The 14,396-nt window shown below is 45.5% G+C and overlaps 4 protein-coding genes across 4 annotated transcripts; 1 reads left to right on the plus strand and 3 right to left on the minus strand.

The window, feature by feature from the left end:
* Positions 1–388: 388 nt before the first annotated feature.
* Positions 389–5,762, minus strand: N7533_003578 (type I polyketide synthase; the record flags this gene model as incomplete). Its single annotated transcript, XM_057100228.1, has 3 exons — positions 389–1,039; positions 1,102–5,634; positions 5,688–5,762. 3 exons carry the CDS (start codon positions 5,760–5,762, stop codon positions 389–391), a joined length of 5,259 nt encoding a protein of 1,752 aa, XP_056962916.1.
* Positions 5,763–9,068: 3,306 nt separating this feature from the next.
* N7533_003579 (SDR family NAD(P)-dependent oxidoreductase) lies at positions 9,069–10,069 on the minus strand (the record flags this gene model as incomplete). The annotated part of the gene is made up of 4 exons (XM_057100229.1): positions 9,069–9,322; positions 9,399–9,678; positions 9,735–9,990; positions 10,026–10,069. The coding sequence occupies 4 exons, from the start codon at positions 10,067–10,069 to the stop codon at positions 9,069–9,071; spliced, it is 834 nt and encodes a 277-aa protein (XP_056962917.1).
* A 500-nt stretch (positions 10,070–10,569) lies between these two features.
* Positions 10,570–11,668, minus strand: N7533_003580 (uncharacterized protein; the record flags this gene model as incomplete). Its single annotated transcript, XM_057100230.1, has 3 exons — positions 10,570–10,690; positions 10,749–11,024; positions 11,082–11,668. The coding sequence occupies 3 exons, from the start codon at positions 11,666–11,668 to the stop codon at positions 10,570–10,572; spliced, it is 984 nt and encodes a 327-aa protein (XP_056962918.1).
* Positions 11,669–12,146: 478 nt separating this feature from the next.
* On the plus strand, positions 12,147–13,980 carry N7533_003581 (cytochrome P450; the record flags this gene model as incomplete). The annotated part of the gene is made up of 5 exons (XM_057100231.1): positions 12,147–12,252; positions 12,307–12,370; positions 12,427–12,806; positions 12,855–13,433; positions 13,505–13,980. The coding sequence occupies 5 exons, from the start codon at positions 12,147–12,149 to the stop codon at positions 13,978–13,980; spliced, it is 1,605 nt and encodes a 534-aa protein (XP_056962919.1).
* Between the last annotated feature and the right edge of the window lie 416 nt (positions 13,981–14,396).

Genomic DNA, 14,396 nt, shown 5'->3' on the forward strand with positions numbered 1-14,396 from the left:
GTTCTTCTAATTTTGGGCGCTCATGGTAATATTTGGCAGTTTACACCGCTGGCAGCTCCTGTTGACAGAAGCTCTGATCCATGAGTGGTGAATGCGTGGAGACAGTAAGGTCAAGGCGGATGCTGGATAGTTACTAACTGAAGCACAAGTGCCTTGACACATGCGCGAATCCAAGTTAGATAACTGAATAGACCGCCGCAGTATAGATACTTGGAGCAACGTCACAACCTCTCTAATAAAATTAAGCCTCGTAGCGCCCGACAGTGAATTATTGCTGTTGAGGCCGCTGATATTAGGAATGTAAATGAAAGTTTCATTGGAGAATTTCTCTAGAAGACCCTATAGGCTGCAAAGGTACAATAGCCAGTGACTAGTCCCTATCTCTGCCCTATGTATTTTCAACAAAGCTTAACAACTCGTGATGCTGAGCTTTTTTTCGAACCACCGAGCCAGATGATTTACGGTAGGATGGTTCCAAGCCAGGGTTGGGGGGGACAGGGATCCTGAAAGTTTTCTGAAGTTCTCGTCTGAATGTGACGCTCATAACAGAGTCCAGACCAAGATCGCTCAATGCAGCTCGAGAGTCGACATCACTCGGTAAAAGCTGAAGTACACCAGCAACGCATGAGCGTATCTTCTCATCAATGTAGGTCGTCAGCTCCGGTCCCGATGGCGGTAGTTTGCTGGAAGCTTCCATCACCGGACATTCACTGCCAGTAGCATGATCATACAACGTTCGATCGATGATATCATGTAAGATAGGAGAAGGAAGCGGCTCTTTCGAATCCATTTGACGCGTACGAAGAATCACTCCATGGTCTAAGTCGTACTGTGCGAGATGATTCCAGGCCTGGAATGCCTCGCTGCAAGTAATATCAGTAATCCCCTTGCCATACAGTTCTGCAGCGACAAATTCAGAGTCACTTCCCATGCCCATTCCACGCCAAGAGGTCCACTGGAAAGAAATTGAATTTTCGCCAAGATTTCGGCGATGGGTGGCCATTGCATCGAGGAAAGTGTTTGCGCTTCCATATGAGCTCTGGCCCGGGAAGCCAAGTAGTTGTCCACAAGAGGAGAAAAGCATGAAGAAATCGAGAGTACCGGGGGGAAAACTTCATGTAGGGTGAGAGCACCAGAAATCTTTGGCAGGAAAACTCGATGGAATGCGGCTTTAGTACTACTAATGACCAATTCATTTTCCAGGACCCCAGCTGCATGGACTATACCCAAAACCGGTGGAAGATTCAGTCGTTCGAGAGAATGTTTTAGCTCCTTCGAAGCATTGGGGATACCAATATCATTGGATAAAACATGAACTGAAACTCCCATTTGCTCCAGGTCTAGGATCTTGTCGATTGCTGCTTTGAGATCGCCTTGACAGTTATCCCAGGATGTCCGCGGGGGAAGCGAGCGACGGGATAAAAGAACGAGCCGCCGGGCTCCATTCTGGACAAGAAATTCAGCAGTGGCAAGTCCAAGAGCACCCAGGCCACCGGTAATCAAGTAGGTCCCCCGAGGTTGAGGAAGAGAGCTGGATACTTTCTGCGTTCGCAACTCCGTCGGAAGAGTGCGCAATCTAGCAATGCGTGGTACTCCATCAATGATTCGGATAACATCGGCATTTCGTACGTACTTTATGGTCGTAAGAGGGAACAAGTGATCCTCGCCATCGACAAGGCCACCAAAACTTTCGGGATGCTCGCTTGAGATCACTCTGCTCAGGCCCACCAGAGCAGAGTTTGCAAGTGATGCTGTTGATTTGAAATTCATCAAATCCTTTGTCAGAACGAACACCTGGACCCCGGTAGATGAATGTATAGCAAATTTCATGATTCGGACAAGTTCCCAAGCGTGATTCTCGGTAGCTTGAAGTACCTGTTCAGTGGAATCCACCTCATCAGGTATGTACACAATGATTGTTCCCTCTCGGAAAATGCTTGTCGAAGCGGACTCAAGATCCGCAGGGCTTGAGAATTGGATAGAGCTGATGTGTTCAGGTAATGACTGAACATATTTTTGCGCCAGTCCATCACTACTCGAAACAAAAACCACTCGTGCGATTTGGACAGGCTCTTCCGCAAAAGTAGCTGGAGGCCAAGCAACGCGATGCACCAGGCCACCAACTGCTGTACTTGAGCTTGGAGTCCCTTCAATTTCAGAGAACTGCATGGAAGTGAACCTCACAAGTACACCACCTTGCTCATCGAGGACTTCAATGTGTGAACAGAATTTCATACTTGGGTCTCTCTGAACACGAATCCAGGCCATCTTTGGTGGGATTCTTTCCGTCAGTTTATCGAATTGCTGAACGTGTGACGGCATTCGCAAGCGGGGTATATCAAAGAAAATGCAAGATCCAATCGATGTTGCTGCATCTAACAATGGTGCCCAGGATGATGGATCCCAGTCGACCAATTCTCTGTCAGGGGCAACATCCACCCTTGCAAGCATCTCGGATTCATCACCGTAGTGCTCAATCACTTTCCAAGGAAATCCCATTTCAGGAACACCCACACTAGACAAATAGTTCACTGCAAAACTGTCTAGCAGCTGTTTTCTGGTTCGAAATTCCGAAATATTGAGATCGCTCATTTCCATACGCAGGCTAGCGCCAGGGCTCCATGTTGCAGTGGTATGGGTAAGCCAGGAATAGTCATCAGAATTACCCGTTTGAATAATCTGTGACATGATCCTGAGTTGGTTTCCGTGAACCACGACTTGCACTTTCCTTGGAATATCGATAGCAACGGGTACTTTCAAATCGATATTTTTCAACTGCTTCCTGTCTGATATCTTCAGAAAGGTATTCAAAAGACAAGCGGCAGGTACAATTTCGGTGCCGGAAACAGGGTGACTTCCGGGGAATGGTTTTGAATTCCTATCCAAGAGACTTTCAAACACCACAGTATCGGTGCCAGCTACTGCAATTCGGTGTCCGAGAATATTATGCTGTTTGACTTCATGTGTTTCCATACTGCCACCACTGGATTTGACATTTGGTAGCAGTGGTTGGTGAAGCCACGGCCCCGTTGGTAGGCCACGCGCCCAAGGTCCCGGCATTTGTGCAGCCCAATCAATGTCTAGTCCACCACAGTGTAGCCGAGTAAGACATTGGAGGATATTCTTATAAGCTGGCTGATCCCTGTGCAGAGTGGGGACAACGAAGAATTCTTCAATCTGTCGATCTAGCAAGATCTCGGTGATCGAGTGAGACACAATAGGGTGGCTCGAAACCTCCAGAAAGATCCGGTATCCATCCTGGATGGCACTGTCCACGGCTTCAGTAAGCCTCACTGGATTCATCATGTTTTTCAACCAATATTCGGAATCTCGAAGGTCTTGCCCCCGGGTATCAGAAAGGGCGGTCGAGTATAACTTGACGGTTGGCTCGGCTGGACTCAATGTATTCAACAGAACACCACGCAGACGCTCGCCTAATGACACCATCATAGGCGAGTGGAATGCGACATCCGTTTTGATATGAAATGTTTTGACACCCTCTGCATTGTATTTTTCGGCAATCAATGACACATTCTCTTTCAACCCTGCAACAACACAAGACGATGGAGACGATTCGATCGCTACAACCACGTCCTCGTAGTCTTCCAAATCTTGATTGACATATCGAGGAGGCTTTTGAACAAGAACCATAGCTCCTTTTCCCATGACTTGGCGATAAAGGACTGCTCGCCGAGTGACAATCAATACACCCTCGACGGGCGAAAGTGCACCAGCAACAACACTCGCCGCTATCTCGCCAACTGAATGACCAATGACTGCATCTGGGAAGATACCTCGGGCTTGAAGAACCGCAGTGATGCCAATTTGCATGATATATGTAAGAATTTGGACTCGATCGGTTGACTGGAAATCTCCATTCTGTAGCCACGCGACAGGAGATGAGTTGATCTCTTTCTGCACGACGTCATCAAGTGGCTCAACTGCCTTGCAAAAGTCTTTATTTTGGAGTAACTCTTTCCCCATGTTGGTCCACTGAGAGCCATGCCCAGAGAATACCCACACAGTTTCCTTGCTGTGATCATTGGACAGACAACGGGTTTCAACCATCCACTTCTCGGTTGAACCTTGGCGGAGACTGTCAAGCGCTTGCAGAGCTTGTTTCACATTTTCAATGACCGCTGAAAAGCGGAACTGGTAATGGTCTCGACGTACTGCCAGGGTGGTGCAGATACGGGCCAGATTCTCCTCGGTTGCATTCAACTTGATCCAGCACCACAGAGTGTCGGCAATGATAGGGAGTCGCTTCCTGTGTGGGGCGGACACAAGCAGAATCATTTGGTTTTTTTCACCATCCTTGGAAATTTGCGGCGTGCCAGTAATGTACATTTCAGGGCATTGCTCAACAATGGCGTGTGATACTGTTCCCCCATATCCGTAGGAACATACGGCTGCTCGACGTCGTTCATTTGTCATCGGCCAATCCATCTTTTCCCGAACAACCTCTAGACCGGAATTCTTCCAGTCTACACGATTGCTGAGAGTTTTGAGATTGGCCTGTGGAGGCAAGATTCCTTTCTCAACAGCAAGAATAGCCTTAATCATGCCCATGACTCCGGCACCCGCCTCCAAATGTCCAATATTCGGCTTGATGCTGCCGATGAAACACGGGTTGGCAGGGTCTAGTCCGTACACAGAGCTCATAGCCGAAATTTCCGTTGGGTCACCTAATGGTGTCGAGGTTGCGTGCGCCTCAATATATTGAATGCTACTGGCTTCCAGGCTGCTCACACACAGTGCATTCTTTGCAACCAAAGCCTGTGATGCAGCATTTGGGGCCATGATTCCATTTGTCTTGCCATCATGAGCCACAGATGTTCCCTTGACAATGCCGAGAATCTGGTCGCCATCTTGTACAGCCTGGGAGTGTTTCTTCAAAACCAAGGCTCCTACTCCCTCTCCACGCCCATAACCTGCAGCTTCATTATCGAACGACCGACAACGACCATCGGGTGCTAAAGCTCCAGCCTTTTGCAGTACGGTGGTGAGACCAGGTCCATAGAGAGCGTTTACCCCACCAACGATAGCAATGTTTGATTCCCCGGCTCGAATGGCCGAGACTCCATGATGAACAGCGACAAGCCCGGAAGCACAGGCGGCATCAACTGCAACGCTAGGCCCCATCAGATCAAGGTGGTATGAAATACGATTCGGGACTCCACAGTATGCTGTCCCAATTCCCATCCAGGCATCGACATTCGGAAGGTCTTCCAGGAGGAGCTTAGAATAATCATCCGAGTTCACTCCCCAAAAGACGGATGTATTGGTGCCCTTCAATGATTTTGCAGTTATCCCAGCATTCTGCAATGCTTCCCAAGCAACCTCAAGCGAGATGCGCTGTTGTGGATCCATTTGTCTAGCTTCGTTTGGAGATATACCGAAAAATTGAGGGTCAAAATCGTCTAAGCCCTTGACAAAATATCCTGCAGTAATTGCGCTGGCCAAAATTGGTTTGTTTCGAGGGTCTCGATTATAGTACGGCTCCCAGCGAGCAGGCGGAATGTCGCTGGACCCGTCCTTCTTAGAAAGGAGGAACTCCCAGAGCTGCTCAGGATTATCAACACCTCCAGCAGTCCGACAGGCCATACCTACTACCGCTACTCCATCACACATGTCCTTTTGTCAGGGTTAGCTCTGTGCTCACTAGGATGCCCAATCATCTTACTTACAAGCATGCTGCTATATCCCGTAAAGGTCGAGTCATTTGCAGCTGAGCTTGATGAAGAGACAGGCGTGGATGACATGATGACTTCAATCAATTCCAATAGCCTGAGATAGAACCTTGGAATCGGTCGGTTTGTAGGAATGGTAATGTGAGGAATTTATGGGATTGGAAGACAAGCTCGTGTTCAGCGGGTCGAAGCCAAGGACATTTAAGTTACTTGTCGTTGGAAATCCAAGAAATTAGAGGAACCCCTCCAGGCACTTTAATTTGTTAGTGACAATAACTAGTAATCACTCTGGGTACCAGTAGTAGTATTACCTCAGCTATCCATCTATACCAGTACACCTCCAGATCCAAGCAATGCCATCATCATGTTCAACTTCTGCGAAGCACCCGCTGCTCCTGAGGAAACGGATTGATCGCTCATGCAAGAAAAAAGAAAAAAGAAAAAGAAAAAAAAACGTAATTCTTTTTTACTTTTTTCTTCTTTCTTGTTTCTTTTTTTCTTGTTTCTTTTTTCCTTGTTTCTTTTTTTTCTTGTTACTCTTTTTTTCGGGCGGATTGCAGCACATCGAAGTGTCGGCAACTAATTCCTGCTGTCAATAGATTGACCCAGGATATCGGTACGACTCAGTTTCGAGCCTCTGCATGTCCCCAGTGATCTCAGCCGGACACCGCTTCTTCGGAGTTTGAGGCAAACTTCCGGAGTGTTGCTTGCCAGGCTAGAATATGATCAGTCTTTTGGGCCATTTGGCGGTGGGATTTTGCAGATCATGTTTCTACTAAATCCCCCAAAATGGGGATTCCGATCCGATAATCCTTCCAAGTTTGTGGGAAGCTGAGGGTTGGTGGGGTGTGCATTTCATACTGCTAATCTTAGCCCAATATTGTCAGGCGTCACATAAGATCATCCGATCCAGATACGGACTATGATTTCCAACCTCTAACCCTTTCCTCAAGTAGACCTAATGATTTTGCAAGTCCTTGGAAATCCGACCGCATAGAATATATGGAAGCAAATCAAAATGTATTCCGTTCTATTCGACAACTTGAATGCATTTCAATTCTCCGGTGTTCACGCATGACGTTGGAATTCTCTACAGGAGCTGGTATTCAAATGTCCCGCAGCCGTATCAAACAGCTGCCGTACTGTACAATACTAGTACGTATTGTATTGGGATTTCTTCCAAGGTTGGTGAGGAACCTGCACTCCAGTGGACCCGGAGCCTCATATCATGCTGTATGTGCATGCATGCTTGATTGCGTTTGATTTTTCTTATTCATGTTTTTTCTCGTCAGAAATCTTAAATTTTGTGGGAGGTGATGTTGGGAGCTTTTTCGTTGGATATCCGAGCCACGCCAAGTAAAAGCGAAAGAAAAACCTTGGAACAACAGCAAGGGGCTGATCACGCCTGGAAAAGCGTTTCATTAGTTGAGCTCTCGGGAGTAGTGGGTTTCAAGTAAATTGTGCACTTCAGAAGCAATGCTTTGTCGTAAGACTCCGAACTGCATAGATCGGGTAAATAGCAGGTTTTTCCTGCATTTCTCGACTACCTCGCAGTATTATCGGGTATTTTTGCTATTTCGACTTTGAACTCATGTGTAATTTCTCTTCTTTCAATTTCTCCGGCTCTAACGCAACATCCTTTCTTTTCATTTATTTTTCTTCATCTTCCTCGCACGACTTGACCAAAGATGACTGATCGTAATATTTTCAAAGAGAGTCATTTTCATTGTCATTTCTCCGGCTGTTCTCGGTCGTTCAAGCACAAAGAGCATCTGAGCCGGCACCAGGCTGGTCACAAAGACCGTTCACTCTACATATGCCAGACATGTTTTCGTGGCTTTACGCGGAGGTAGCTACATAATACATACCGAAATGGTTGAATATCCCAGAAGCATATTGATTTGACCGTACCAGTGATACTCTCCGCCGACACATGACGAATCACCAGACAGCTTCTCAGAAATGTAAAAGGGTTTCGATCGCATGTCAAACCTGTCGGAGCCGGAAGATCAAGTGCGACTCGGGAGATCCTTGTTCGAAGTGCTATAAGTTGCAAATTCCCTGTATGCGGCTGAGCTCCAGTTCTCAAGAGGCCCGAGAAAACGTATCCAGACCGGACCACGGCTTTCAAACCTCCAATGTGGGAGCAGCTCAGACAATACAGCGTGGCGTCTCACTGCCTCATTATAATTTCTCAATCGAAGCGTCGAGCTTTCAGAGCCAGATGCCGTGGAACTGCCAAAGGGACCAACTTATCGATTTGATAAACGGTACGCCACCTTCACATAGTATGCTGGAGAATGTGGAATTCTCGGACGAATTATTATACGATATGGTTGGTGCAGAAAATCTATACAATATCCTGTATGGTTGCCCCTCAAGCATTGCAGCGCACAGCATCCATTCACACAACCTGGGCTTTATATAAGCTACTAGGCAGATAATGAGAATGGCTGTCGGTTCAGTTAAAGATGATAAACCGGTTTGGTAAGCTCCAGTAAGGCAGACGCCTCAGTGATGGCGGTTCTAGCAACCATTATTGCAGAAAAGGCACATTTATAGCCATAATCGGTTTATCACCCCAATGCAGTGTATCTCGAGTCTTCTACCTGCAAAATCCAGATGTGACAATTAGAGAACTCAATAAAACTCGATGGCCCTCTAATATTGTTCAGCTCCCAGAAGTAGATTTCTTATATTTTAATTCTCTGTAACGATAAGAAGACAGTCCTTGTCTAGATGGGTGTGGCTTGGAAGGTATTCTGAGCATTACCACTCGTAACTTTACAGTTTATCGCGTCGGATTATTATCTCATGACAGAGATTGACTTTTCCTCACTCAGGCTGTTGACCTGAGTTACTAACGTACCTAGGTATCTCACCACTGAGTCGGCTGCCCCAAGAACACAGAAATATGATAAATTAAAACTTTATAACTCAACAACTATCACGATTTGAGAGACTATGCTATATTCTCAATAGTATTACTACGAGTGGTAAGTAAACCTTGGATTTTATACCTAATTAAAAAAATATTTCACTACTAGTACTTAGAGCTTGATGGTATAAATTATTCTGTATTCTTCCAAAGTTCGTAATCTTACCCAGTTGTAGGTACTACTAGTAGAAAATACTAGTAATTACTTAAAACCATGGATTGAAAAAGCTTCAAGTTCGTACTATATTATTCTCCTTAGTAAATCAAAAATAATATTTGGTTGTTGAGATATTTGAAGTTGTAATTTATCATCATGATATTTCCAAGGTTCTATGTGTTCTTGAGGCGGCCGATTCGGTGGCGAAACACGTTATATCTAAGCCTGTTTGAACTTGAACGGTAATCCTAGTGATACTAGTAGATCTGACCCTAATGGAATTCTATAATTTCACACATGAGGTAAAACCTCCATCTGCGGTCCAAGCACTTCCTGTAATGTAGCTAGCCATGGGACTACAAAGAAATATAGCAATATCCGCAATCTCCTCTGGCTCTGCAATGCGTCCCAAAGGAACGACAGAAGGCACTCGTTGATGCACCTGAGCGAGCTCTTTGTTGTTGTTTATCATCGGAGTATTGACCCATGAGGGGCAGACCGCATTAACTCGAATTCCGTTCAATGCGAAGTCAACGGCTTTTTAGCAGATTCCAAGGTTCAAGTTAGACTTTGCATTTATTTCAGTTATCAGAGTGCGGAAAATTTAGTATACCTGCAGATCTTGTTAAGCCCAACATAGCGTGTTTCGATGTCGTGTATTGGGCAGTCCCGGGAGCAGATAAGAAGGAATGAATGGATCCAATATTGACGATGGATCCCTTGCCACCGTCTCTCGGTTTATCTCGGCAAGTGACAGTAGTTCGTGACTGGGACTTCATTGCTTTACCCACGGCTTGCAGGCAATTTAGGATACCGTATACATTGACACGGCTGACCCGTTCCCACTCCTCTAGGGATATATCCTCTATTGAGATTGCAGTGTTCATCGATACCTGCCAACAATATTAGCACAGAGGTTATCAAAATAAAATGCACCTTGGGAGAGCACCCCTGCACAATTGACATTGTAATCGATTCTTTCGAACGAGTTAAGGGTTTGACAGATCATTTCTCGAACTTGAATTGGATCGGTCACATCGGCAGAAATGGCAAGGGCTCGATACGAAGAGTTTGTGGCTAACTGAACACTCTTTTCGGCGTTTTCTTGCACTTTAGCGAGATCAAGGTCTACGAAGACCACACCATCTGCACCTTGACCCGCAAATGCAAAAGCACATTCTTGTCCAATGCCGCTAGCTGGAGAGCTTAGCCGAATCCCATGAGTTGACTGATGACTTACCTACACGCGCCTGTAACCAAAGCGATTCCTTCCAAAGTGAACATGACGTGGATTGAGATCCGCTCGGATGTGGACTCGAAGCTTATTGCTCAGTTGGGGAATGAATATATGGAAATGGTAGTTTTGGCGACTTTGAGCGAATTTATATAGCCTTGCTGGCACAATATTGGGAGAAAAATGACCCATGTCATGGTGCATGAGCCAAGGATTAAAATTTTTCCACTTGTATCTTTCAAGTCACTAAGGGGATGTCGATCCCAACCTAATAATGTGGAAAGTGGAGACTGGAGGTCTTGCAATACCGACTTTGACAAAGCGTAGATCTATGAGTCCAACTAACAAAGATACTAGCTTCAATACGTGATACATGCTCACTCAATATGCACCAAGATATTACTACGTGTCAAAATTCCAAATATATAAATTCCATACCAGTATGCACTGTCGTATCTTTTTTCGGCTATAAGGCCTCAAGTCTTATTCTTAAGTTCTCATTTCACCTACGTCATGAATTACTAGCGGACCCTATCTGCAGGATAGAAGATCAAGAAAGATTCTCCGCTACCCCAGGTACAATTCGATCTAACTTAACCAGCAATTCCTTCCAAATCTTCTGCTGGGCTTGGTATCCCTCTCGGCTTCTGACAAAATCGGAAAGTGCGCCACTGAATTTGAAGTCAGAAAATAGAAACTTAGAGATCAAGTGGCACGTGAGAAACCTACTCGTCGATCTTGCAGTCATTAAGATATTTCCCGTGGCTCTCAAAGCCCAAAGTTGCCGCGTGGACCAACGTACGCGAGCCTTGCTCTGCCGTGCGAGCCACTGAATGTTTCATGAACCAAAGTTGCCAACCCCAGAATCCTTTCACCCCGTTGACAAGATTTGTTACACAATAGCCAGGTGTGAGTCCATTAACAACTACCCTGGGACTTTTCAAGACGATTTCATTTGCTAGCTGCCTCATGCAGAGGACAGAAAGGAGCTTGGATGCGTAATATCTGACATTGAAAGTTAAATTTCACCAAAAGAGAAACGGAATCAAAGAGAGCAATTACCGATCATCTGGCCCATAGTAAGCCTTGTTTCTCAAAGCTTCGAATGTATCAGGTGCTTTCCATTCTGGCAACTTGGTCATAACATGGCGATCGGAGGATACGATCACCAACCGTGGGCATTGCTTTCCTGCTTGGGCCGAGGCGCGTAGTTTAGGAAGCAACAAGAGTGCCAAAAGCATTGTGCTAACAACGTTGACAGTAATTGTGCTCTCATCTTCCTCGGCAATGTAAAATTCCTGCGCTATCTTTCCTGCGTTGAGAATGACCACATCTACGCGTGGTACGGCTGAGGTCCTCTTTGCAAATGACTGGACTGATTGATAATCTTCCATGTCAAGTTCGAAGACATCGATTCGGCTGGTCTCCTTAGCAAACTGCTCTAAGTATTTCTTGGCAATTTCTCCCTTGGTCATATCACGCACTCCTAGAATGACATAGGAGGCATTTAGTTCCAAAAGATGCCGAGCTGCATTGAGACCCAGGCCGACATTCGCGCCCGTGATGACTATTGTCTGACCAGTGAAGTCATGGTCGGGCTGGGGAAGAGAAACAAACAGCTGAGAATATAGGAATGAAGTGGCAGCCATAGTGAGGTGATATGGTGAGAAGCTGAACTTGAACGGAACACAGGGGGCCTCTCTATTTCTGTAGCCAGGACTGAGAATCGTAAGGCGTCGTTGGAGAAACGGGACTGAGCCTACTAGAGCAGGTGTGTGAAAGTAAACAGCGCATAGAGGCACCAAATATGGAATAAGTTTTATCGAGCTGCATATTGCAGGAAGAAAGGTCCGAGCGATAGGCTGATGGAGATCATGCACTGATCTGCAATTATAGGTAGTGGGGTTCAGCTGCCTCTCCAATGACATTGTTAATGCATTACCAACCTTGTAAGAAACGAGATCTTCATGATCGGCGGCGTGCATCCGAGCCGAGTGGGATGCAGTACGGTGGCGCAGGGCAATTCACCTCGTGTAGTCATAAAATCTGACTCGGAGTAGTTCAAGTTGTTTCCAATTAAATCACTGCTCAAAAATTTGTACCTAATTCTTCATCAACAAACCCGCCATGTACACTGGTCCGATAATATGTCTTGTGGTACTTGCGGCAATTACTGCTGTACTTTTCGCTCGTCGCCAATTTCCAGGCCAGAGAGGTTTCAAGTTACCTCCAGGTGCGTATAGAGTATTTGTGCTGTCAGACAATTTGAAGCCAATTTCTGTTTTAGGCCCGCCGTCTCTTCCCATCATTGGAAATCTTCACCAGCTTCCAAAAACGGGAGCTTATCTCAAGTACTCATTGTTCCCTCAATAAGCGTAATATTCTTTAAGCTAATACTTTACCGCAGATTCACAGAGTGGGCATCAATCTACGGACCCATATTCTCGCTCAAACTAGGATCACAAACGGCTATAGTTTTGAGCTCCCCATACATGATCAAGCACCTTGTCGACAAACAGTCGGCTATCTATAGCGATCGACCCAAATCATATATAGCGGATAATCTGGTTTTTCACAACGACCATCTTATGTTTCTGGGCCCTGATGCCAGGTGGCGCAGAGGGAGGCGGCTTTACCATCAATTCTTCAATGAACTTCGTTGTGAAAAGAGTCATCATCTTCTTCAGAACGCAGAGGCTATCCAGCTGTTGCAAGACCTCTGCCGCAGCCCCGATGAATTCATGAGTCATTGCAAGCGCTTCACAAACAGCGTTATTATGAGTCTTGGTGAGTCTAGATTTCTTTTGGGGTCTACTTTGACTAACAGGGATCCAGTTACGGGTATTCGAACGCCAAATTCTGCCACTTCTCATATGAAAGGTCTCTATAATGTGCTGGACAGTATCTCCGAAATATTTGAGATCGGTGGTACTCCGCCCGTTGAATTATTTCCGTTTCTATCGTGGATCCCGGAGTGCGTTTTCAATAATTGGAAATCTCGCTCTATTGCCCTTGCCAAAATGATGGACTCTGTCTATGGTCCATTGGTTGATCGTGTCTTAATGCGTCGTGAAAAATCTAAATTTGAAAAAGGGGAAAGTTATTTGGATATGATTTTTGAGCAGCAAGAAAGTTTGCAACTGACTCGGCACGAGATTGACCTGATGCTGGGAAATCTGCTGGAAGGCGGATCCGATACCACATCTATTACAACTATCGCCTTTATACAAGCCATGGCGTTATATCCAAAAGCCCAGGCAGAGGCACAGAGGTCTATTGACGATATTATTGGCTCAGATAGAACCCCTACATGGAACGATTTCTCTAAATTGCCATATATAGTCATGGTAGTCAAGGAAACACTGCGGTGGCGACCTGTGATGCCCACAGCCTTTCCACACGCTACCAGCAAAGGTAAGATCCCCTTTCCAAGTATAGATCTTTCGTGGTCTTGAGTTCCCTCCTGCTAAATATTGACACGATAGAAAGCACAATCAATGGGATGCTCATTCCGGCAGGATCCACCGTTATTATGAACGTCTGGGGATTACACCATGACAGCACCCTACATGATGATCCCGATTCTTTCGATCCCTTGAGATACAAAGATCGCACTGAACTTGCTCCAAAATACGCATCCTCGGCGGAATACGAGAAGCGTGACCACTATGCCTACGGTTCTGGACGTCGTATCTGTCCTGGGATTCATTTAGCGGAAAGAGGTCTTTTCTTGGCCTTTGCGAAAATTCTGTGGGCATTCAATATAACACAAAAGATAGACTCTAATGGCGTTCCAATTCCAATTGATTGCGACCCAGTTACTGGGTATACTGATGGATTTTTGAGGTGTGCTAAGCCTTACGCTGTGGATATCAAGCCTCGGTCTGAGGAAAGGCAAAAGACAATCCTCCGCGAGCTTGAGCATGCTGAACGAGAGGAGTTTAGCAAATACAACATATGACTTTTTCAAGTTGGTAGTTGAGTGCTAGAGCTTCAGCTTCGTTGTAGAAACTTGAATTTACGTCTCAATAAATCTTACATTAACTCATTATATTTTGACTTAATTTATCTTCTAATATTCAAAGAGTTTCGAAGGAGATATAACCTTGGAAAAAGGAAGCCCTTTGCGACCAGTAGTATATTAATACTTTGGCGAGCCTACTACTGAGGTCTAGTACCAGTACGTACAATTTGTGACTTTACCTGAGACACACCTGGGCATCATTCAGATGATTTCACCAGGCTACCGGCGTCTGATTCATAAATTTTGATTTCCATCCAATTCAATATAGGTTTTACAGAATTCTTGAGGTATTGAAGGTATCAAGCTCGACATATCAACTAGGGAATTGCTATAATATTTCATCATAACTTCCC

Source organism: Penicillium manginii, assembly GCF_028828005.1.
Source record: "Penicillium manginii strain IBT 31320 chromosome Unknown utg000003l:1.0-959480.0:1.0-959601.0, whole genome shotgun sequence".
Lineage (NCBI taxonomy): Eukaryota > Fungi > Ascomycota > Eurotiomycetes > Eurotiales > Aspergillaceae > Penicillium > Penicillium manginii.